This window comes from Agelaius phoeniceus, chromosome 20 (assembly GCF_051311805.1).
Source record: "Agelaius phoeniceus isolate bAgePho1 chromosome 20, bAgePho1.hap1, whole genome shotgun sequence".
Taxonomy (NCBI): domain Eukaryota; kingdom Metazoa; phylum Chordata; class Aves; order Passeriformes; family Icteridae; genus Agelaius; species Agelaius phoeniceus.
Genome location: NC_135284.1, coordinates 1,195,491 through 1,220,943, shown reverse-complemented (window position 1 = coordinate 1,220,943; position 25,453 = coordinate 1,195,491). Strand labels below are relative to the sequence as shown.

Genomic DNA, 25,453 nt, shown 5'->3' with positions numbered 1-25,453 from the left:
AATCCATGTGCTGTTAGAACACCTCTGCACCTCCCACACAGGTGCCTGGAGAGCCAAAATTCCAGCCTTGGAGAACCTACTTTGAGTTTTCTGGCTTAGGCAGCACAGTACCATCCACCTGGAAAGAAGGAATTGTGATTTTCTTGGAAGACAGGATGAGTGGAGGCAGCAGGGAGGCTCAGGCCAGGTGTACAGCACTGGGAACACAGACAGCTAAAGGCAAAGGCTGTTTGCTCTAAGCTATTCTTCAAATATTGGCATATTTGGGTTTATTGCAGGAACACAAGAGTGACAACATTTGCAGTGCTCTGAAAAACAAAATTCTTCCAGCCCCCTGCTTTACAAACACGATTCTGGATCCTGCAGCAATAGGAAGAAAATGCTTTGAGATAAGCTGAGGAACAGGCAGCTTTATAAAACACACAGAGGAGGAAAAGGCGTTTGTTTTCCAAGTGGAGATGCTGTGACAGCAAAGTGCACAAACCAGCCCCAGGGAGGGCAGAGTTCCCCAAACACAACAATAAAAAATAGTAATAATATAAAAAAGAAGTCCTAGAGGCATTATTAATAAAGTCTGGAACAAAATACTTAATATCAGCAGCAGGAAACTTTTCCTCTGGATGTCCTGTGCAAGGGAACACAGCTCTGTGCTCCCTGTGGAAGATTTGGTCACTGGAATGGGTCTCATTTCCCTCAAGCTTCTGCCAGCTCCGTGGCACTGGTGTGGTGTGTCAGGACATCCTCCAGGAACAGGGACACTCTGAGCCTGGCCTTGCCCTGCAGCTCTGTCTCCATGGCACTGAGGTGCTCGATGGCTCCCTGCAATGCTCTCTCCCTGTCCCTCAGGTCCGTGGGCGCCCCTGCCTCGCCCTCCTGGCGCGGGGAGCTCAGGTACTGCAGCACGTAGGGCCGGATGGCCTGGCCGTGCTCCCGGAGGCTGCTCCCGAGCAGGGGCAGGTCTGAGCTCCTGGCCAGCTGCAGCAGGTGCAGCAGGGCCTGGCACAGCTGGCTCCTCAGGCTGGAGCTGTACTTGAACTCCAGGAAGTCCTCGGTGTCCTCGCTCCTCTGCAGGGCCACCACCAAGGCGCTCCAGATGTGGCAGAACTGCTCCGTGGAGCCGTAGCATTCCCTCCTGCTGGGGATGGACAGGGCCATGGCTGACTTGATCCGCACTTTGAAGTTCTTGCAGGACTTGACTACAGAGGAAAGGGCACTGAAAGCTTCTGTGGCCCAAGGAGCTTCTCCTGAAAAAAAAACCAAAAAAACCCACCCTTTTTTAATCAGCCAAAATATGCAAAACTATAAATGTCTCCTGAATATTTAATGGGCTGACATTTATTGAATTTATTGTGGTTTAAATGAGAGAATCAAGGGTTATGAAATGAAATATTAGTTAAAACAGTTAACCTTCTGAAGTTTTACAAGAGGACATTTGGGATTTATTCACACCTATAATCCCACTGTTTCCTGACATGACAGATCCAGCTGAACACAGCGGTTACCCCTGCACTGGCACTGCAGGAGCTGAGTCTGCTCCACTGGGCAGAGCCCTGGGAAAGCTGTGACACCCAGACTCAGCTCTGCTGCCTTCCCCCTCCCTCTCCACCCCAGTGGCAGCAGAGATGAGGATGTGCTCAGCCCCCACGTGCAGAGCAGCCTGGGCAGGGGACAGGCTCTCACCCAGAGGCAGGGCAGGGTTCTTGAAGACGTTGCCCAGCGCGTAGCAGGCGTTCCAGCGCACCTTCATGGTGGCCTCGCTGCCCACCGTGGCAATCAGGGCCTGCAGGGACTCCTCGATGGCCTCCCTGAACCTGGGGTTGGCCACGTGGCAGGGCTGCAGGAAATGCAGCACGTTCCCAAGGGCACGGACAGCGTTGCTCTTCACCTGGAACACACAAAAACCTCCCGGGTTTTTGCAGGGTTGGATTTGAAGCCTGCTGTGGAATCATCTCAGAGCCAGCAAGGAGCACAGCTGGAATCACACTGGATCTTCCTAAATGCCACCAGAAAGATCATTCTCTGCAAAGGGCCACAAGCCAAACCAAAACCCCCCTGCACTGTGGAGAAGCCCAGTCAAATTCCCTGTAATCCAAACAACACAGGAGCCCTCTGAACACCCCCTGAGGGGAGGGTCTGAGCTGCAGCTCCCCTCACACAATGGGGCAAAGAGACCTGAAGTAACTGGTGCCTTTTTCCTTTTCTGTTTTTAATGCAGGGGTTAATGAACTCCACCAAGCCCATCTCCTTCCCCCCAGCCTCACCTTGTCTCTGTCCTTGGATGCTTCTGTGGCAGAGCACAGCAATTTCAGCAGCAGGAGATCAGAGAGCTCCTCCTGGAAGCTTTGTCCCATGGTTTCCCTGGCAGGAGAACCACCCTGTGAACACCCAGCTGGGCTGCTCCATCCCCACATCACAGATGTGATACCACCCTTTATAAAGGCCCATGAACAACCTTCACTCTTTAGAGGGCTAATATGTAAGGCAGACCTTTCTGCATGTGACCACTATGTTTATTAATTTAAAACCAAACTATCAATGCAAGAAAGCTGGTTAGCAATGGTTAAATCTGTAATAAAAAACAGAGGGCAAGGAATGGCTCAGGGGCAATTCTGCAGCAGGAATATATGATAACTATTTTCCTGTTAAAAATGTAACAGTAGGTTGGGCTTCCCTCAGTCTCTGGCTTGAGGAAGGGTTAAATATTTATTAATTTTACTTGTGTTATGTTGAAAGTAAAGGAACCATGTAATTACGCCAAGCAACACACAAGAAATGGAAAAGTGAAAAGTGAAAAGTTTTAAAAAGCCTGTCCTTAGAGTGACAGGACAAGGGGGAATGGCTTAAAACTGAGTAGGTTTAGATCAGATATTAGAAAAAATCTGATCCCTGTGAGGGTGCCCAGAGAAGCTGTGGCTGCCCCAGCCCTGGAAATGTCCAGGGCCAGGCTGGACAGGGCTTGGAGCAAGGTGGGACAGTGGAAGCTGTTCCCAGATGGATACAGGATGCTCAGTGTCCCACACTGGCAGACACACAGGCAGAGGGTGGTTAAAAAGGAGGATCCAAGCCAAAATTCAGCTTTTTTTGATGTTAAGGATCACAGAATCATCTTGGTCAGAACAGCCCTTCCAGAGCATGGAGTCCAAGCTGTGCCTGATGCCCACCTTGTCCCCAGCCCAGAGCCCTGAGTGTTCCTTGGACACCTGCAGGGACAGGCACTCCAAGCCCCCCTGGGCAGCCCCCCCAGTGCCTGAGCACCCTTTCCACAGAGCATTTGCACACACAGGGCAGGGGGTGGCACATACATGTTGATGATCAGGGTGTCTGTCAGGTTGCCCAGGGACCAGGCTGCCTTGGCACGGACGTTGGGAGATTTGTCATGGAGGGAGGTCAGAATGGCATTTGCTGTGTCTGCCACAAACATCACATCCTGCCAAAGCAAAAAGTCACACAGCTCTCAAAACACAGGTGATTTTCTTAGTGACACACTCTGCCTTTTCCAGGGAAAAGGAGAGAGAGACCAGCTCTGCTCATTTACTTTTCCAGGTGACAACTTCTAATGAGCTCCCGGTGCTGTCTGCAGCTTTGCCTGACCTTTAATTAACAGTCCAAGCCTGAATGCTGACCAAGTCCACCACTCTTGGGTAGCTCTTGCTGAAAAGCTTCTATGGATTATTTAATTCCATTGGTGATTTAGTTACTTTGGATTTTAACATAATTACATGGACTGCCAACCTTATACCCATCAAATCCCACTCTTAAAGTAATTGCTTCTCCAGACTCCCTGTTGAGTTGCCTGTCTAATCTTCTGTTCTATGGCACATTACATGTGCCTATGGTAAAGGATTTTCTTTCAAAATATTTTGGAATTAAACTCCAAAGTCAGCTACTGCATATATTTTTATTAAAATCATTCACTTAAAGGTTACATTGTAAAAACTAATCTTCCAGCTCAGCCAAGCTAAGATGATATTTTGTAGAAAAAATTCCTTTTTTTCCCCTCCAAATAAGCTTTATTTCTTAGTTTTAAGCAAAACTGAAGGCTTTCCATTAAAATCTTGTTAGAATCATAGAATCCTGGAGGTTGGAAAAGACCTCAAGGATCGAGTCCAACACCAAACTCCCCAGAGCACTGCAGAGCTGTTCCCTTCATCCCAGCTCCCCCTCACCTCTTGCAGCTCCTCTGTGCCAACCCACCCACCCAGCTCCCATCCCTGAGAGCCTGGGAGGATCCTGACCTCTCTCCTTTCCCCCTCTCTTGTGCTCCACCTCCCTTTAAGCTGCACTGATTCTGCTCTCAAAGACAAGAGCGGGCCTGGAGCCAGTAAGGAAAACTATAAATACACTAGAGGCCAAAAGTAAAGCAAATTAACTGCAAACAAATCCATGTCCCACATCTTATGGTTCATCAGAGAATGGCTCAGAAGAAGGGATGGGCTGGCTCTGACCTGCCTGAGGCATGGGAAGAGGATGTAGACTCCCAGGGCACGGGCAGCAGCAGCTTTCACCAGGGGGTTCTCACTGTGGTTCAGGCCAAGCAGCAAAGTGACACACAGGATCTGCTGGTCACCCTGCAAGAGGAACAGCAAAGTGACACACAGGATCTCTGTCACCCTGCAAGAGGAACAGCAAAGTGAAACACAGGATCTGCTGGTCACCCTGCAAGAGGAACAGCAAGGTAAAGGTGACACACAGGATCTCTGGTCACCCTGCAAGAGGAACAGCAAAGTGACACACAGGATCTGCTGGTCACCCTGCAAGAGGAACAGCAAGGTAAAGGTGACACACAGGATCTCTGTCACCCTGCAAGAGGAGCAGCAGTGGCAGAGGGGGGCTGAGGAGAGCTCTGTCCCACAGGGACACACAAATTCTCTCCAATTCCCTGTGTCTGAAGGAGCTTCCACTCAGAGCATGCTCTGGATAAAGTGAATTGAGGAGTGATTCCAGGAATCAGGAATGCTTCCAGCACACAGATCTCTGCTGTTGGCTAAGAGCAAGAAGGAAATCAGAGTACTGCTGTCACCCACAGCTGAAGGAATGGCCCATCAGGGCTGACTCAGAGGATGGGCTGCTCCTGCCTCCCCTCCCTCTGTGCCCCTCGTTAACCAGGACAGGTTGTCAGCTCACCAGCCCATGACAGAAGGTCAGAGTGGGCACTGACTTGACCCCACTTGGCCACGGGGACAGGAGAGGGAATGGGATCAAAGTGCAGGGGATGAAGTACACGCTGTACTTGGAGAATTCCAGAGATACTGCTGGAGCAGCAATTCCTGGGCAAATGAGATCCGGCAGAGCACTCCCCAGCAAGGACACAGTGACACAGAAGCAGCTGCACAATGCAGGGGGGATCCACTGCCAAGGCTTTCATGTTTAAAAGCATATTTCATGTTGCAAAGGGAAAAAACACACATGCAAATGGCTGCACAACATCAGGCCCTGGCTATTGGCTCAGCCAGCTCTTCAAAGGATTAATCAGCAGAATAACAATCCCTCAGCCCTCCCTCATGCCATGAAATCCTTGTCCTCCATCTCCTGTGCATCACTGCCAAGGCTGGGTATTCATGGCCAGGCCAAACAGCTGCTGTGACCCACAGTTTAATTGTTCTGACAGGCTAATTACTCCCAACACTGCCCTTTCCAGCCTTCAACAGTCACAATGTTCAGAAAGAAAAAAAAAAAAAAAAAAGGGAAGGTTTCTTTACTTTCTCCTGGCAAGTTTTAAAAGGCTTTACACTACTGTAACCTGATGGGCAAGGACAAAGCCTGAAAGGTAAAAGCACCACATGTAAAGGTGTGTTCTCCTACCTGCAGGAGGCTGAAAGCCTCTGGTAAGATAGAGGACAGGGCATCACAGGCACTTGTCTGGAGAGTGGCATGGGGGGAGTTCTGCAGGGTGCCAGGCAAGGGCCCATTTAACATCATCGTCCAGAAGGTCACAACCTGCAGGAGAAGCAGCCAGGTTTATCTTCTAAACTCAGCAATTAAGCCTAACTTCTTGTCTTAAAGATGATCATCATATGCTGAAATTTGAACTGCTTTAAATAGAGTTGCAATCCCACTCCTGAATCCACACAGCTGAGTGTTTTCATTTGCCTGACAATTTACATTCATAGCAAGTAACAGGAACCTGATGCTACTGAACACATTTCCTGTCTTGTAGGCTCAAAACTTAGCATGAGCCAAAGAAATTTTTAAGCTTGTCTTCTGCTCACAGAAGGAAGACTTAAACAGGCCCATATTACTCAGCTTCTGCAAACTCAGCCAACAAACAGCTAATGAATTTCTCTAAATTCACTTATATTGTGGTTCTGGCCACTCTCTCTGTACTTGAGACCAGGCTGGCACTTTAACAATGCAAATTCACGAAAATTCTGAAAGTTTTATGCAGCAGTAATGACACACACAAAATCAGCGCTGTTCTTCCAGCTCTGAGCTACAGCAGGCTGCAAGAGTTGGGAAGAGGAGAGGCAAAGACACAGTAAAAGAAATAAACCCCAAGACATCTGTCCACAGGCAAGAACAAGTGCCAAGTGATGCAGGAAGTCTCCAAACACTCTCCATACTGGCACATGCATGGAGCTGCAGCCTGAGTCCCTTCCTGCCTCCCTGCAATTGTCTGTGTGTGTGCCAGGGACTGTGCAGAGGGCAGGGAAGGAGCTCAGGGAGGGGCAATCTCACACTTACCACGCTGACAGGCACCCTCTGCTCGGGGGCAGTGGGGGACTCAGGTTTGTGCTGCTGCAGGACACCCGTGCCCAGCTCCTCCAGAAGCTACAGAGAACAAAGAGCAAGGGGGTTTTCATCAGGGGTGACTCATGGAGCTACAGAATGTGCATCTACTGACCCAGGGAACAAAAAGCAAAGATTCAGTACTGGTTTGGGCTGTTCTGTCCCTGCTAGTACTGGAATTAGAGGAAAAGCCTTTCCTACATAAAGTCTCCAGCAAGCACAGCATAGCAAACCACTGCACAAAGAGGAAATCTTTGGGTCACAGAGTCCAGTCCCTGCCCCAGCTGATGCTCAGCCAGGGAAGCACCAGTGCTGTGGTCCTTGCACTTCCCAAGCTTCCTGGTGACTCAGCAGAGCCACAAAATTCTGCTGAGACTTCAAGACTGGAAGCTGAAGGTGCATTTCTATACTGTACTGCATTTCTATATCACACTCACAGATGCTCTGAATATTCAGCACCACTCATCTGCATTTGCAAAGCACCCAGACAGATAAAACTGACTTGGTAACACAATGTTGACGTGTCTCCTGCTCTTACTTTGGCTCCATGAAGCTGAATGGATGGATCCATTTCTTCCATGCATCTGCAAGCCACTTCTCCAAGTCCCAGGAAATAGCTCTGAGTCATAGGGAAATAACCTTTCACAAGAAGAGCCAACACCTAAACACAGACAAAAGAAATCCCATTCAGCATTTCTTCCTTCTGTTTACCCAAAATACCCCAACTACACACTGAAATGATGTTAATGGGCTAATCAACCCTGGCACCATATACTGAGCTCTGATGTAACAGATACACCTTGCAGCACAACTTCTGGAATACTAGAGCTGATTAAAAGCCTCCCTGTTCCATTTTATTGTTCAAAGAAGAGCCACAGAAGCACGATCAGGTAGCGAGGCCATGAATTATTTAGTGTAAGCGAGGGCTCCTGTAGCCAAAAAAACTGAGAGCAAGACATTCTGTACCTCCTGTAACACTGCTGCTGCCTTCTGTGAAGCTGGATTTAACAAATATTTACTGTTCCAGAAAAAGAGTGAGACTTCTTGGGATGCACGTTCCAAAGTCTTACCCTTTGCTGTGGCTCCATGAATAAAAACAAAGCCAAGCCTCAGCATCCACAGGTACTCCCTGAGTCACTCCATAGCTCCTTGCAGACTGTTCTCTGCAGGGCTCTTCCCCACTGTTTTCCACCAAAACTTTAATTTGGATTCTGTATGGAGGAGTTTGCATGGGGAATACTCACAGTCTGCCAGCACACACCCCCAGATAATATTGAAAAAATACAAAAGATAAAAAATCCCAAGCAGATGAAGCTGCTGCAGCAGGTCTGCAGTGGGACAGTCCCGCTGTGGCTGAATCGTGTCTCCCTGAGCCACAGCAGCTCAGCCCCACTGCAGCAGCACTCAGTGAGAAATCCCCTGAGAGAGCAGGGAGCAAAGGGACCCCACAGGTGAGGGAGGCACTGGATGGAGGCAGGAGCAGCCCTCGCACCTGCAGGGCCTCCAGGCGCAGGGGACACGGCTCGTAGAGGCTGCCCAGGGAGGGGAAGGCAGCGTCACTGTCAGAGCAGGAATCCTCCCGGGGCAGGATGACCAGGGACACGCACAGGCACAGCAGCCAGCAGGGCTCAGCGGGGGCACAGCCTGCAGGGCTGCCCTGGGGGCTCTGCCCTGCCCAGGGCACTGCCTTCCTCCACTGCTCACGCCCAGGGGTTGCACTGCCGCTGCTGCTCAGCCCCGAGGAGCAGCCGGGCTGCTGCAGGAGCAGCTGCACCTCTGGCAAAGGTGCCTGCACTGAAACGATTGCCCCCAGCAGGGTGAGGCTGGAAACTCGAACGTTGACGTCTGCAAGAGACAATGGGGGGAGAAGAAAAAGCAAAAAAGCTCCATTAGAACCTCACTGATGGCCCAGCATCCTCCCTCAGATAGATTATAACATATAACCATCCACTGCCTCTGAATTTTGAATTATGGAGCACAGAGGAGGGGAGGAATACAGCAGAGAGACTGCAAACCTTTGTGAGAGATGTAGGGCTTGATCTGGTTCCACACCCGGGTGAGCAGCCCAGGTTTCAATCTGCTGTAGGGTGCATTGGACACCAAGTTTGCAAGGCACTGAAACAGAGAAAGGTGCTGGTTAGGTGATGTACTGCATTTCTATATCACACTCAGCCTGGCCTCCAACAGGTCTGTTTTTACATTTGTAATTTAGGTCACTCACACAACTCATTATCTGAGGGCACTGAAAAAAGCCACCCCAATTATCTGCTGTGTGAACACTGGATACAAACTTGGTTCCTAAGAACAAGGATTTAACTACTGTGAGGTGGCACAAAGACCAAGGAATTTTGATAGCCCATGGAAGGATTTGTCAATTTGGATTCCAGTTTTAAAGGGAATGTGAGTCTTCAGAATCATTTTACAGGTTCATTCAGCTCCAAAAAGACTAAAAAAATGCAGAAAAAAGAGACCTGTGCTGAAAAGAAACCCCCAGACTCTGGATGGAACTCTGAGGAACCTGGTCTAATGGAGGTTGTCCCTGTTCACAACAGGGGATTGAAACAAGGTGATCTTTAAGGTCCCTTCCAACCCAAAGGTGATTGGGTTCTGTGATTCCATGATTTTGTAGGATGACTCAGTGAACTCTTCTGAGAGGACAAAGATCTGTCTGTCACCACCACCACCTCACACCTCACAGCAATTCTGTGCAATCTTTCTTCAGGACATAACCTAGAGACCAGTGGGAGCATGTGGCACATCCACAATGCAGGTACCTTGATTATTTGGGTCAGTGTCTGAGAGGAGGACTCTGCCACCAGGGCCAGCAGCAGGCAGCGGTGCAGCTCCCGAATGCTGGAGGCAATGGTGACAGAGAAGGGAGTAAAAGCTCTCTTGTGGTCATTGGCATCTTCAGCCACAGACAGGAACTGCTTAGAACCTTCCAGGAAGGCCGAGAGGACTTGAAGGGCACAGGCACGTGTCTGAAATGATAAAACATTTGTGATACCTTTTAACACCTCCTTTGAGCAGGTGAAGAATTTTAAAATACATTAAATCCTCTGTAGAAAGAGAAAATTCAACTCCAGCTATGGTTTTTTCATAACTTTAGGCAATACAGAACCAATCCTTTGTTTCCTTAGCCAATGCTTTCTATTTAGTTCTTGGGCAGCAGTCAAATACTTACTGAAGGCCAGAGAAGATTAATGGGGGAAAACAGAACAATTTTTGTACTCAGAAGTGCCTCACCTTTGGAGAAGGGTCCTTCAGAGCAATAGTCATCAGAGACACAGACTGGGGGCTGCCAATACCAGGGGCATCAGGAACAAATGCTGACCAGTAGCCATACAGAACTCTCTTTTCTATTGACTTTATAGTGGAGAGGAAACAGGCCAGAGCCCCTTGGCGAACATTGGCTTGGTAAGACCTTAAACACAAACAAAAAGATTAATGAGAACAGCAGGGACAAGGGATGGGCTCCACCTCTTTCATGTGTATTAGTGGCTGGCTGTGAGAGGAAATCTTTTAGACCAAGAACAGGAAGAGGAAGAACAAATTTACTTCCACACCAACACAAATTATTGCCTTCCAATTTTCTCGTACCATCTCATAAATCAAAAGGGAAAGTGATTCCCTCGGCAGTTTTGACTAAGAACAAAGGATGGTGTGGAAGGGTTCTGTGGATCTCATGTGTGTTTATGTGCACAGCATCACCTCCCTTTGCTCAGTATCAACCCATGGCACTACTCTGTGTTTATGTGCACAGCATCACCTCCCTTTGCTCTGTACAAACCCATGGCACTGCTCTGTGTGTTTATGAGCACAGCATCACCTCCCTTTGCTCTGTATGAACCCATGGCACTGCTCTGTGTGTTTATGAGCACAGCATCACCTCCCTTTGCTCTGTATGAACCCATGGCACTGCTCTGTGTGTTTATGAGCACAGCATCACCTCCCTTTGCTCTGTGTGAACCCATGGCACTGCTCTGTGTGTTTAGGAGCACAGCATCACCTCCCTTTGCTCTGTATGAACCCATGGCACTGCTCTGTGTGTTTCTGAGCACAGCATCACCTCCCTTTGCTCTGTACAAACCCATGGCTCTGCTCTGTGTGTGTATGAGCACAGCATCACCTCCCTTTGCTCTGTATGAACCCATGGCACTGCTCTGTGTGTTTATGTGCACAGCATCACCTCCCTTTGCTCTGTATGGACCCATGGCACTGCTCTGTGTGTTTCTGAGCACAGCATCACCTCCCTTTGCTCTGTACAAACCCATGGCTCTGCTCTGTGTGTTTATGAGCACAGCATCACCTCCCTTTGCTCAGTATCAACCCATGGCACTGCTCTGTGTGTTTCTGAGCACAGCATCACCTCACTTTGCTCTGTATTCCACCCTCAGTGTCAGAGTACTCTGACTCGCTGCTGCTGAGGCGTTTGCAGGGCTGGCAGCTCGGGGGGTCCTTCCCAGCACACACATCTGACACACGAGGCCGAGCCTGGGGGCAAGGGCTGCTCTGCACATCCCCCAGCTGCAATTTCACCATGTCTGCTCCCAGCACCGACTCTTCTCCTGCATCCCCTGAATCTTCTCTTCCCTCTTCTCCAAACTCTCCCTTCTTTTGTTTCCCTTTGCACTTTTTTCTTCGGCTCTAAGACAAAAAATTGATTTTTTTAGTCAATGTTTAATGGATACATAAATGCAGTTACATGTCTCTGCAATACTCTACCCACAGTCACTCTTCAGCATCTGAGTTTTTGTATCCTTCAATAGGCACAAAATTTCAGTAATACCTAAGTAAACAGTTTATAACTGAATAGCCTCAAAAAATAACCTTTGGTTTCTTCATCCCTAAAGCAAAATATATCCAAGGAAACTTTTAGCTAAAAATCATATTTCACACAAAAGTGATTAAAGAACAACACTAAACACTTCTGCAGTTCTTTTAGATTTACAGTAGGTAACACTAAGTAACTTTCCTTTTCAGCACCTAAATAAAAACAAGTCAACATGACTAGATAACCTTATTTTCTCTAATGTCTTTCAGATAATCAGTAATCCAAAGTATTCACACGTTAAAAAATAACCTGTAGAAGGATTGAGCAGAAGAGATGAGGCAAGAAATCAGTCTTAAATGAACTTGACTTCCTTAAGAAAGAGTCAAACGATTGTGCAAGTGTTAGGAGAGAAAATGTGACTTATAAAATCAAAAGCTTTGGTGAGTTTGCACGCATCAATCCCTTGCCTGCAGGCCAGGAATTCTCGGCTCTGGATGAATAATTGTTGCACAGAGCTTAACTGAGGAAAGCCAAGCCCTGCAGAGCCATTTGTTCCTGCCACCTGAGTTCCCAAAGCAATTTTACTCAGTGCAGAATTTGTAATCATCACCTTGGAAGAAAAGAATTAAATGTGCCACATGCTCAGGACATGAAGAGCCACCAATACCATGAGAGGTAAGACACAACACAAGAAACAGGCTGGAGAACCAGGAGCAGCCCAGCTTACCCCTGTCTGCTTAGAGGTGGCTGGTTCTGACTGCTCCTGCTTGACAGGTGACCTTTTATCATACTGAGGTAAGGGAGCAGGGTACAGGGCTGTGGGCACCTCAATGCTCAGTCCTGGCAGCCCATGGAACATGCATTTCTGCAACAGGAACACAAGGGTTAGAGTTCTGTCCTTTTCTCATGCACAGATTTACTGAATTCACCAATTTCAGCTGTGCTCCTTCCCCCAGGTCCTGCCTCTCCCATGTATAACATCTCCATGCAACATCTGAAATCCATCTACATGTAGAAGGATTTCGAGTAGGTCCAAAAAACCCCAAAGCCTCCCATCTTCCTCTCACATTCTGCAGTGGGAAGTGCAGTGAAGATGCTGTGAAAGAAACTCAATATATTTTTCTTTAACATCTCACACTCCATTTCCCCCCATGCCCAGGCTTCTCTGCTCCCTCTTGTTCACCTTCTACTGTTTCCCACTTAACAGCACCTGGAACCTCACAGGGGCTGCCTCTTCCTCCAGGGGGATTTAAGGATTTACCTTTAACACTGCCAGAAGAGCTCCAATTTGGTCAATTTGCATCAGTTTCATCTTCCCACCGTTGAGAAGTGACTGGACACCTTTCAGTGCACTTTGCAGTAACTGAAAATAAAGAATTACTTACTTTTCCTTCCCAAAATGCTGCAAGTTCACATCTTTCAAGTAACTTTCTAAGCAGTTACAGTTTTGCTCAATTGGGACAGTAATATGACAAATTATAGACTATTAAAGCAAAATCTTAATTGACAACACTCCAAATTCCATGCACAACCTCCTAATTAGAGTATTTTAGACAATTAGACTCACACTTACCATGCAAAAAGTGATGTCATCCACATCAGTGGTTTTTGAAGACTGCAGAACACTTAGGAAAGTTTGAAAACAGACACTTCTGTAGGACTCATCCAGGTATGGCTGCCCAGGGACACTAAAATTAGAGCAGGAGGAGACACGAGGTTGGTTTCTAGTCTGTCCACAGGTTCATAAAGTTACACAAAGTGCCACCCAAGCCCTCTGTTAGCCTGCAGAGGATGGCTGGATGGGAAGGAAGGGATGGATGGATGGATGGATGGATGGATGGATGGATGGATGGATGGATGGATGGATGGATGGCTGATGGAAAGGGGCCAGCTCTACCACACAGAGCACAAAAGGAAACCTTCTGCACGATAAACCAGGCAGCACAAAGCTTTTCTTTTCTTCCCCAAACTAACCCCTGTAACACCATTTCTGCAAGACTGAGAGTTAGGGGTTTATGCACAGCTAAAGCTCTGCATTTCACATTCATGCACCTACACCCTGTGCTGGCAGATGTGCACTTTGTAGCCCCCCAGAAAGGGGCTGTACCCACCTGAGACACAGGTTGGCCATGCTGCGCACGGCTGCCCTCCTGAGCTCCACGTCAGGCTGGGCAGGGTCACTGAACTGCAGCAGGAGCCCAGCCGTGCCCAGCAGATCCGGGAGGAACTGAAAACAAAGTGAACAAACAAACTGAAAACCCACCAAGAGCCGTTAGGGGTCAGTGCTCCTCCCTCAGCCTCCTGGGTCTGCTGTTTGGGGGCTGAACATCATGGGAGATGGCTGGAGCCTGGCTGGACACCAGGTGCCCACCAAAACTGCCCCTCAGATGGGCAGGGGAGAGAAAATATAAGGAAAGGCTCATGAGTTGGACAAGGAGAGGTCACCCACTGACAACCATCATGGGCAGAGCAGACCTGACTTAGTGAAATTTATTTAATGCATTACCAATCAAAAATCAAAGCACGATAATGAGAACTAAAACAAACCCTAAAAATTCTCAGCTGCAATTTCAGATTCCAGAGACAGATTTATGTTTATAAAAAACAGCATGAAAGCCTTAATCCCTTAAGTGCTCTTATTTTGTATTAAGAAAGGACAGAGTTGAGCACAGTTCAGCTGAGTCCCAGTTTATGCTGTCTTCCCAGACATGGAGCTGAGCTAGGAACAACTGCTGCACCAAGCTGCTGCCACTCCATGGGCTCCAAGCCCACACAAGCTGGCAGCTCCCAAGCTGTGAGCATCACCACCCCATGCTCAGCCCAACAGCAGACACTGCTTTGCAGGCTGCCACGAGCTGCTGACAGCAGGAGGATTCAGCTTTTCAAACGCTGTCAGCTGCAGCAACAAGGAGCTCACACAGGATTGATACCTGAGAGCCTCTGAGCAAAAGCCCTGATCTGGTTACAGGATGGATTTCTGGAGCCTGCCTAGGGAGTTATGTGCAATTTCAAGCTCCCTGTGGTCTTCCTGCCTGAGGCACAGGGTGGTTGGTCTGCAGGCTAAACCTGTGCCCTTATTTAATGGTGATCCCAACAGCTGCAGCCTGCAGGTACAGAGTATTCCATATGGGAATAACAATTATTAATAAATACAACTGAAATTCAGCTTTCCTATAAATATCAGCCACTATTTAAATGGGATCTGATCTTAGCATGAAAGGTAACACAATTTGAGAACTTTTTTATTCTTTCTCTCGGAAAAAATAAAGTACAAACAGCAGAGGTGCAAATACTTTTGTTGTTACTTTCTCTCTGTTTGTAAACTCACCTTCTGACACTTAGGCCCATTATTGTAAACAAGAGCTGCTAATGCTTGCAGAATTTCAACATGTGTCCAGGAGCTGCACTGCCTCAGAGCAGAGATGCAGTAGGAGAGAAGGAAATTCAAGCTCTGCTCGTCAACCATCACCTGTCATAACAGAAAATGTCAAGATAAATATAATCTTGTACTACTGCAGTCAATAAACCCTGAGAAACTGGTCAGAGATTTGGGTGATGTGGCTGTTAAAATCATACTACAGCAGAGATCACACCTGACCAGGAATGGATAAATCTGTACAAGTGTCCTAAAACCAAGATTATTTCCCATGGTGAATCCCTTCTGACTGAGAGGTGGTTTTATGAGGAACCATGCTAAAACCAGATCAGTGCCTCAACTACCCAAAAATAAGTAATACAGTGAAAATCCAAGAAACTCTGCCTGAAGGTTGGCTCCACAGCCCTGGAAAAAGACAGAATTCCCCTGGCTTATTGAGGGACATGGCCAAACTCTTCCTACCTGATATCTGTTGAGTAAGTGATGGATAAGCTGACAGACTTTGCTGACAAGATGTTCCTGATCAAGGGGAACCAACTGACAGCCTTGGACAAGCACAGCACAAACATCCTGGAAGAGAAAGCCTCAGTTTATTATTTAGGGACTACAAAGACAGCAATAACGGCTCAAGAAAAATACCAAGTTAGATCAAGGAATAGAAGAGTACTGTCCAAAAATCAATTAATTCCAAAGTGCAAAGTAAGCCTGCTTTGGAAATTAAATGAAGACAAACCAGTGTAATAATGAAGTACTGTATGTTGCCAATGGAGCAGCATCCATGTGGCTCATCTAGACTGCTCAGCTTTCAAGGGCTTGCTTTAAGGCTTAAAAAATTACTATTTTTCCAACATCAGACTATAAAAATTGCCGAGTCCCACCCATTGGTGTCACCCACACCTCCACTCGGCAGCGCTTTGGCACAGGGCAGCAGAGCTCAGAAGCACCAGAGAGGGGCCCGGGGGAAGGCGGGCAGAGGGAACATCCCGCCCGCAGCGGGGGAACGGAACGCGGGCTGGAACCCTCGGGGCTCCCGAGGAGGGGACACGGGGATGGCACAGCGGGGCACAGTGGGACACAGGGATGGGCACAGGGATGGGCACAGCCGGGCACAGTGAGGCACAGGGATGGTCACAGCGGGACACAGGGATGGGCACAGCCGGGCACAGGGATGGGCACAGGGGGCACAGCCGCAGCACGCCGTCCCCACAGCAGCCCCAGCCCAGCCACACGTGCGCTCCCACACGGGCACGGCCGCCTCCTCCTCCTCCTTCTCCCCGCGCGGACACAGCGGCAGTGCCGGTGCCCATCCCGCGGTACCTGCGGGTCGGGCGCGGCCGCGGGCTCGGGCCCGCAGCTCTCCGAGATGAGCTGGTCGAAGAGCAGGTGCAGCTCCGTGCGGCGGCCGCCGCCGTCAGGCCGGGCCCGCAGCGCGCCCAGCCGCGCCAGGCAGCGCCGCAGCGACCCGGCCGGGCCCGGCTCCCCCGGCTCCGCCGGCTGCCCCGGCCCCGCCATGGCCTGTGACCCGGCCGGGCCCGGCCCCGCTGGCTGCCCCGGCTCTCCCGGCCCCGCCGCCGCCATGGCCCGCGCCCCGCCCCGCCGCTATGGCAACCGGAGCCCTTCCGGGGCGGCCGCGGCTACGGCGGCCCGGCGGGCCCGGCGGCTCTGAGGGCCGGGCAGGGCCCGCGGCAGGTGGCGGTGCCCGCCCGCCTGTGGGACAGCCCGGGGCTGCGGGAACAGCAGCCGTGTTCCACCGCAGGGTCACCCAGCGTGGGACAGCCCCTCGAGAGCAAGCCGGCCCTCACTCACCGTGTCCCCAAGTGCCACATCCACGCGGCTTTTAAATCCCCCCAGCGATGGGGACTCTGCCCGTGCCAGGGTGGACAGCGTGTTGCATGGAGACGTTTTCCCGGTGTCCAATCTGAACTTTCCCTGCTGTGCAGGATGTGATGGCTGTAAGCCAAATCAGGTGCTGTGCCGTGAGAGCCTGCTCCTGTCCCATAGCCCTGTCCCAGCCCTGACTGTACCCAGTTCAGGCCAGACAGAGAACGTGCTGCCGTCACACAGCTCTGGGGACACGGGGACCGGTGGCTGTGAACACAAACCCGCTCCCCTTAAGGGGATGGGATCTGCATTAACATCTCGCTGACGGGTAACATCACATTAACATGCCCTGAGAACAGGGTCGGGAGCAGCAGCCAAGGCCTGGGAAGCCCTGGGTGACGGGGACATTCAGTCCAACAGGGCTCAGCCCAGTGCTCCTGCCTTGCTGCACACAGACTGCTGCCAACGCTGGGCACACATCACCTGGGAAGGAACAGGGGGCTCCAGGGCAGGACACGCTGCTTTCCGTGTCACATCCAGGCAAAGCCTCACCTCTGGTTTACCCTCCTTGCATTTCCCTGTCACACTGACCACTTAAGTAAGAACAGTACGTTCTGTGCCACCAGTGCCCTGGCCTTGGTGTCCTTCTGTGCCCTGGGCTGGCTGGTTCTGGGTAATTGCTCTGCTCCTTCCCTTTATCGTTCCTTTTGTCCTGTGCTGTTTGTTCCTCAAAGTCCCTAAAGGCCTCTGAGGCAGGCACAGGGAAACACAGAGCAGAGACAGCCCCAGGCATGCTACTATTGTGCAGGGATGATTTTCACAGAATGACAGAATATCCTGTGTTGGAAGGGACCCACAAGGATCATCAGAGTCCTGAGAGATTTTAGAGAGCTCTGTGCCAGCCCAGCCCGGACATTGCTCCAGGGAGAGCAGCTGCTTGAGATCCTGTGAGTGCTCTGGGAGGCAGTGTGAAAAAGTGATGTGGCCTCCTTCATTATTGATTTGAGATTTCAAACCCAGGAATGCCAGTGTTGCCTCCCCAGCTTCTCTACTCTGCATAAATTCCTACCAAACCCACACTCAGGGACCTTTTTTCAGTTTTGTTTCTTTTGTCACCATTTTATTTTGTGATTTCTTATTTTAAAAACTTATTAATAAATATTTAAAGCTGTTTCTTCTTTTCCTCTTTCCTTTAATGGTGCTGAAATGTGCATTCTGACAGCAGCCCCTGCTTTGTGAGGCCCCAATAAATCCATGACTGGGTTGTAAAGCAACAAAACCAGCTGAGAGCTGGGTAAGGACACTGTGGGTTTGGGGAATAACTCCACTCAAGCCAGTGATGTTACACCAAGATACATTTGCCAGTGCCTGGCAATATTCCGGGTTTACTCACCCCTCCAAATCCCCCAACTGCAGCATTCAGCAGTGGCCAGGAGGGAAAATAGCACAAGTCCTCCTCTGTTAAACGTGCACTGCTACTATCATGCAAATCCATCTGGTTCAGCAGCTCTAAGCAGACTTCAAAGGACAGAGAAGTCATTAGAATCACAGTTCAAAGAAAAAAGTGAGCAGCTGGTCTAGGCCATCTGGTAGGGGACATAAAATGGTCTCTTTCTTCTCCAGTCAGTCTATGAAATTTTCATTAATTGTAGGAACATCTTCCAACATTAACCAACATCATATTGTTAAAAATGTAAGTCTTAATAAATCATCAAAACTGATGTCTTAGGGAAGCAAGGAAGCTGCAGTCTGCTGGGGTCTTCCCTCGGCAGTAAGGCACCAGGCCATAATTACAATTTTAAGTTGGTGTTTTCAAAGCAAATTAGTGGGAATTAAATTCCTCAGCTCCTTTGAAGGCCTCAGGGAAGAATGTGGACAGGGTGGTTCCCTAGGCTGCAGAGGAATCTCCTTTTGTATTGATTTCAGGAGCCACTTCTGGCTTAAAAATGTGGAGCAAGTGTCCTCCCTGTGCTGCATGCTTGGGCTGGATCCCAGCATCTGGGATGGGGCCCTAGCCCAGGACACCTGAACCCCAAAAGGACCAGGGGAAGTTTAAACAACTCCCTGCACCCCATCCAAGAGGAACTGCAGCTGTGGTGGGGGGAGCACAGCTCAGCAGAATCCCTGTATTAGCTGCTGTGATCTCAGGGTCCCCCGGAGCTCCTGGACATTGATATTCCTGTTGAATATATGGATGACTTCCTTGAAACTCAGGCAGGTGGTTTGAAAATGCAGGGATAGTGACAGCTGCCACGGGGAAACCAAACTGGAGCCACAGGAGAGCTCCAGGATGTGGCAGGGACCTGCTGAGCCTGAAAACACAGTGACCTGGAGCTGCTGCAGCTCTCCTGGCCTCCTCCTTGCCTCTCTGCCTCACCAGCTGTGTCCTTCCTCCAAAAGGCAGACTGGAGACTTCATCTTAACCTCATCACTCTGGGAGCACAACCAGCCCCAATCTCAGCAGGCAATTTCAGGGGTTTCAAGCCCAGGCTTTCCAAGGTGCCTGTTTCCATTAATTCTGTCTTAGCTCCTCTTTCCTGTGACTGCCCAAATTTACTGACTTTTCACTTCCTACCAGCAGCATTTCAAAGCAGATGGGAAACACCTGCATGTAGAAAAATCCCAATATTCTGGGGTATCCCAGGGGTACCCACAAATGTGCACATGCAGGTACCCCATCCCTGGCAAGGGGATTCAGCCCGTGGTGCCTCTGCCTGCACCAGCTCCACCTTTCCCACTCTCCAAAGGTCTGTGCAAATTCAGCCCCTGGTGCTTAGCTGGGTGTCTCCCACTGCCTTCCCTGGCTGTTTTCCCAAGCTTTGGGCCAGCTGACAGGACAAACAGCACTGGCTCCAGCTTTGTTTGCCACTGAACAACAGACACAAATGCTTGAAATACTTTCCTAATCTCATTTTCTCGTGCAAACAACTGCTGGGATGTCAGAGGTGTTGATCCAAGGCAGCAGCAGAGATGGGACATGCAGTTTGGTGAGGGAAGAACCCATCCAGGGAGCATTGCCAGCCCCTCAAGCCTCCCCACATGGCCCTGTGCTCACACCCACCCCAGCCTGGACCCCACACCTGGGTGCAGGTGCCCTGCTGACTTGGCCAGTGAGGATAATTCCCTCCCTAACGGCAATGAGGGCCATTGAAATTCCTTACAGATGGAAACATCCATGGCCTGGGGTCACCAGCCCTCCCGGGAAGGGAGCTGAGGATTCCCAAGCAGATTTTCCTGGAAGGATTGCTGGCTTTACTTGAGTGTGTGCTGGGATTGCAGTTGCATCTGGTGAGATTTTGGAAGCCCTGCTACTGCCTTCCCCTTCTCTCCTGGGTTTATCTCCCCAGAGCTGGCAGAGGCCAAGATGTTTCCACGTCTGCCTTCCCCAGGAGATGCTGGGGACCCGGGGGACACCGTTGAAGGCTGGCTGGTGGCAGCACAGCCTCCAAACACCTCCTCCTCTATACAAAATAGCACAGACCTGCTTTTTTTAGTTACACCCAAATCTGCTGTCATCCCTTGTGTGTTTACAGAAGAGAGGCATTCAATTAACACAGAAAAACGACTTGCACAGCCTGTGAGGGGTGCAGGAGCAGGGGCTGCCATGGTTCCTGGGGGGCTGGAGCCCCAGGAAGCTCCGGGAGCCCTTGGGAAGCAGCTGCCAGTGGAGCAGGGAGCCCAGGACCCAGAGCCGCAGTGACCTGCTGCGAGCTGGAGCACACTCTGCTAGCACCCTGCCAGGGATGCACACCAAACATGAGCTAATCCGGACAAAAATAGGAGTGAAATCATAATTCAGATGCATAATTCATGTGCATAATTTTTCTTGCTGTATATTCTCCCGGGATGTATTCTAGAAACTGCTTTCTTTCCCCTCCCCTCCCTGCTCCCGTCCTTCCAAAAAGTGCCGTAGATGCAAATCATTGGAGGCAGCAAGAGGTAGTAGTTTTGCTGGGTTACTAAATAAATGCTAAATTTGTCTGAGTTTCTAGCCTACATCTTGGCAAGTGATGCAGATTGAAGCTGGTGTAGAGACACGCAGCCTTGTGATAATCACAGGATTTTAATTGCTTTCATTGTGAGCCCCGGCTACTGATTGTATCTGCACGGAAAACTGTAACAGTTTGCACTTGCAAATACTAAAAATGTTAAACAATAATGGCAATTAAAAGATAATTATAGTTATTTTGAAGCAAGGATTGTAGTTAAGACTCCAAGAAGACATCCCAAACGAGCAGGAAGCGTTGCCCTGTTTACTGCACAGGCTTCAAGCTGCTTTTCTATGATGTGAGATCCACCAGATTTAATTGCTTAATGATTTTCTATAAAATATTTAAGTACCACGGTATCTTTAGCCAGCCCAGGCTCTGCCTGAACTGCATGTGTCAGTCCTGCCCAGGACAGAGGCAGTGTCCAAGCCTTGGTCTGGCGCCCCTTTGCTGAGTCACCCAAAGCTTTTCTTCTGCTAATGAGAGCCCAGGAAATCTCATGGTGCTCCCCAGCAGCACCCCTGGGTGGGCACCCCTCTGGAAGGGGCCGCATGGGTGCCGTCCCTCAGTGCCCCTGCAAGCTGTGGTTTCAGAGGGAGCCCCTGCAAGGTGGGTCAGGGTTTCCTCCAGCCAGGCTGACCCATGGAGAAGCAGATGCTTCTGGCCAGGTCACTTTGAACCCTCTGAGAAAGCAGAGCTTTGAAACCCAGCTTTAGGAAGAGGTTGTGTCCTTGTCGGAGCGTTCCGGGCTTTCCTCAACAACAACAAAGGCATTTCTTCTTTTCCAGAGCCATGTTCCGGGCCGGGTGCCAGCGGGCTGTGTGCAGGCTGCGGCGGGGCCCGGCCTGGCTCCGAGTCAGCCCCCGGCCCTCCCTGCCGGAGCGGCCCCGCAGCCGGGCGGGCAGCAGGAGCAGCAGGAATCACCCCCCAAAGCTGCCACCCAACCCCGCGGGGAGAGGGAGCCCTGCAGGAGGGATTTCCATCCCTCTGACTCGGCTTAGGCGGGGGTCACAGGCCCGGCTCGGTACAGCCGGGGGAAGCCTCTCTCCAGTGCCCTGCTCACCCTGGCCGGGGTGAGACGTGGGAAAACCTCTCGCCGAGGGCCTGAGTGCAGCGTGGCAGGCAGTGGGAGCACACATCCAGCTCTGCAGATTCCAGCCCTCCGAGGGTGTGTGGGACCGGGCTGCAGGAACAAAGGGCGTCTTTCACTGGCTCACCCCGCGCAGGGCCGCCGAGGCGAATTCCTGGGATGCTTTTATGGGCTGCTACCAATGCACAGGCAGAGCCGGGCTCCCAGCAATCTCCTCCCCCTGAAAGCACTTCATTCACACCCAGGCTGGAAGGAGGTGAAAGAAAAGGCCACGCACATGGTTAAATGCTAGGGGCCCGAATGCAGGGGGGTCAGAGCACTGCCCAAGAGCTCCGTGCCCCAGGCTGGGAGCGAGGGCTCGGAGCCCAGGGGTCTGGACAGGCAGGGAAGCCGCAGCCAGGCTGCTCCGCAACGGCCATAAATCATGGCAGAGGCGTGAGCAAGGAGGGAACAAAGGACATGGAGAGATGCCATGGCATCTGGCAGGGAAGGACCGCGGCGGCTGCACCAGAGGATGGCGTCTGAGGAAAGCCTCTGAGCCAGCCCAAGAGGCTCCCGGCCCCAGGGACGAGAGCTGGCCCTGCTCTGCCTCTCCCCAGCCCAGCCCTGCCAGCTTGGGGCATGTGGGGACAGGGGACATGGGGGATCATGACATCCCACCTCACCCATGGCCCCACAGCGCTCCTGAGATGTCTCTCCACACTGCCCTGGCCCACTGCTGATTTTTCCATCAGGCCACAAGGAGCTCTGGCACATCGGTTCCGAGTCCCCAGCGCCAGGATGGAACAACGTGGCATGCAAAGGCCTCTCCAGCAGTCAGGAACATGCTGCACCAGGGCTGGATAAAGCTGGTCCTTGAGCTTAATCCAGGGCCAAACCCCACTGAGCAGCAGAGCAGAGCCTGGGGCTGCCCAGGCTGCCCCAGGGGAAGGGACAGGGACTGGAGGGGGTCTTCTTACCCCCTATTCTGGGTTCTGAGTCCACCAGTACTCAGAGCACCTGCCACCACTACCAGAAGGGCTGGCAAAGGCACTGACCTGATGATAAGCAGTTATTTGTCTCATTGGTAATGAGTTATTACTCAGCCTCAGCTAGACACTGCCTTAAGGAAGGAAACATCTGATCATCTTTTAATAAACACAGTTGGCTCCTGTGAGGCTCCTGCAGCTCCTGCATCTACAAAGTGCTCCAAGACACATGGCTTCTGCACAGACAGAGCTGCTGTGAGTCACTGTCTGGGAAAGGGTGTCAGGATCCTTGCTCAATAAATAGAACAAAGGAGGGAAACCTCGGGTGGGCAGGGAGGGCACAGCCCTGCTTCCTTCACTGTGTGCCATCGTTCTCCTCAGGATTTACCCAGCAGAGGCTGAAAGTGAGCTTAAAATGATTTCCACGTTCTCTCTCATCATCACTAATCACCTGCAAAAGCACTGGGAGAAGGAACAGGTCTGTTGGGTACTGGGTTTTGCAGGCACAGGCTCTGCTTGCACGTGCCTGGAGCACAACACTGCAGCAGCAATGCTGCAGGCTGGTTGGGAGACAAGGACAGCCCTGACCTGCAGCCTGGGTGTTCCCACGGGAGCAATGTGCAACTCCCAGGCCTAGAATGCCACTTGTCCCTTTCCAGAGTCCCAGGTGGTCACAGAGAAGGGGAAGAACATTGTGCCAGGCAGGCAGGCAGGGGGTGGACTGACACCTTCTGCCATGGCTTTACACAGTGCTCATTCTGCAGAAGGGTGAATCCCAGGCAGTGTCTAGTAGGGATACCCACAGCTCCCCAGTGCCACACAGCCCTGCTTTGTAAGGCACTTCCACATCTGGAAGGAATACTCAGCATGAGGAATTGAATGACTTGGCTGGCAAGAGAGAAAACAATGTGACACTCTCACCAGCCACAAAGCACCCGGCTCCCCCGCACATCTGCAGGCACATCTGCACCCAGAGCCTGCCCACAGCGGCAGCTCAGAGTCCCTCCCCTGCACCCAGACACTGAGAGGCAGCACAACATAAACTGAGTTTACATTTCAATAAACTGAGTTTACGTTTCAAGAGCGTTTTTGCCCAAACACATCTGGAAGCAGTTTCTTTCTCCAGATGATGCCCTTGCAGATACATACCTTCCAGTCTGTGTCCCAGATCCAGATGCTTCCAAATAGCTTGAAACTGAGCAGCCATCCCAGGAATGCCATTGGTTTGTCCAGCGTGGAAACAGTTAATGCTCCAAGGCATCATCCAGGACACCTGTGCCGGGTGGAAACTGGAGACAAAGTGGAGCCCAGCAATGGAAAAAGTCAAAGCCAAGAGCCTTGTCAGCTGCTGGGGAGTGGGAGGGGAGGGAAGTGGGACACAGCTCCAGGATCAAACCTCCCCCTGCTCTCAGATGTGTAGAGGGAAGCACTGCTCAAATTCAGGCAGTTTGTGTTTTCCAGGGCCCCAGTGCTGCAAGGAAAATGGTTTAGGGGAAAGACTGCTCTGTTTCACTGCCTAGTTCCTGAAGATGTGAGCAACAGCTCCTCTTCCTCAGCCTGAAGCAGGACTCCTGCTGCAGAGACACATCCAAGGAAGCACCAAGCCCACTTTGTACTGGTGTGTGTCCATCCCTCCAGCCCTGGCAGGGCCTCCCCATCCCACCAGAGATGGATCTCCAGCAGTACCACAGCCCCTGCATACATGGCTGGAATGGGGGTTTCCCAGATGAAACTCAGGCTGCAAGTGTTTCACCTGAGGTTTGGATCAGCAGCCTCCTGCACTGCAGCTGGGGTTCAGGATCCAGCTTCTCTGAGGGCCCTGTGCACAGAGGGGGCTTGACTAGCCCAGCCCCACATGGCTGCACATTTCCTTGGAGCCAGGCCTGGAATGCAGAGCCCCAGCCCAGGCGGTGCTCAAGCCCAGCAATTCCCCTTCCAGCTAAAAGGCTGGGACTACAGAGAAAAGAGCATCACTGCCAGCTCCCCTAAAGTGGAAACCACCCCTGCTCTGGGGCACTGGCAGGTGCAGGCTGGAGCAGATGGCCCATGTGTAACAGCCGTGCTGCTCAGCCCGTGCGGATGGAGCGCCGGGGCTGAGTCACGCTGCTCACGCTGCTGTTACTGTGCCTCAGCAGAGCTGTTACACTGCTGCCTTGGGAAGAGCCCACAGCTTTTCCAAAATATCACCCGGGCCACAACCCCACACTGAGGTTGCATCAGGAGCAAGATAACAAGCTGAGGGGGTTGTTTAAGGGCAAGCCCACAGCCCCCGCCTCGTGAGAGGCATTAAACACATCAGATTCAGCTCTCAGCTTTCTCTCCAGCACAGGGAGGAGGCCTGAAGGGAAAGCCTGCTTTCCTGGGAAGCAGGGAGACACCTTCCTGTGCAGGGAGCTGCTGTACCACCCCCTGGCTGCCTCAAGCCGGTAAGAGGTCAGCTCCCAGCCATTCAGATGCAGACTCGGCACAGAGTATCCCATCAGGGGGCACTCCCTCAATCCCTCCCCTCTGGCTCAGCCTTTGAGCTGAGCTGGACATCAGCACCAGCACACAGGCACCACCTAAGCTCCTCTGGTCATTTCTCTCTCCCTGACCTGCCTTCTTTGGGTCATCAGCACCTTCCAGGGCACAGAAATCACTGCTCACCCTCTCTGGACAAGGACTGGCTTTGCTCAGGAAAGCTGGTAAGGAAGAAGAAACCAGAGGCTG

At 51.1% G+C, this 25,453-nt stretch overlaps 1 protein-coding gene across 1 annotated transcript; it reads right to left on the bottom strand.

Moving 5' to 3' along the window:
• Positions 1-252: 252 nt before the first annotated feature.
• On the bottom strand, positions 253-16,476 carry HEATR6 (HEAT repeat containing 6). The gene is made up of 20 exons (XM_054646936.2): positions 16,194-16,476; positions 15,339-15,446; positions 14,829-14,969; positions 13,612-13,727; positions 13,074-13,188; positions 12,762-12,863; positions 12,228-12,365; positions 11,096-11,373; positions 9,973-10,150; positions 9,501-9,707; positions 8,742-8,841; positions 8,219-8,571; positions 7,265-7,387; positions 6,682-6,768; positions 5,803-5,937; positions 4,446-4,568; positions 3,303-3,427; positions 2,262-2,358; positions 1,681-1,885; positions 253-1,244 (listed from the first exon to the last, which is right to left on the bottom strand). The coding sequence occupies exons 1-20, from the start codon at positions 16,452-16,454 to the stop codon at positions 694-696; spliced, it is 3,543 nt and encodes a 1,180-aa protein (XP_054502911.2). The 5' UTR covers positions 16,455-16,476; the 3' UTR covers positions 253-693.
• Between the last annotated feature and the right edge of the window lie 8,977 nt (positions 16,477-25,453).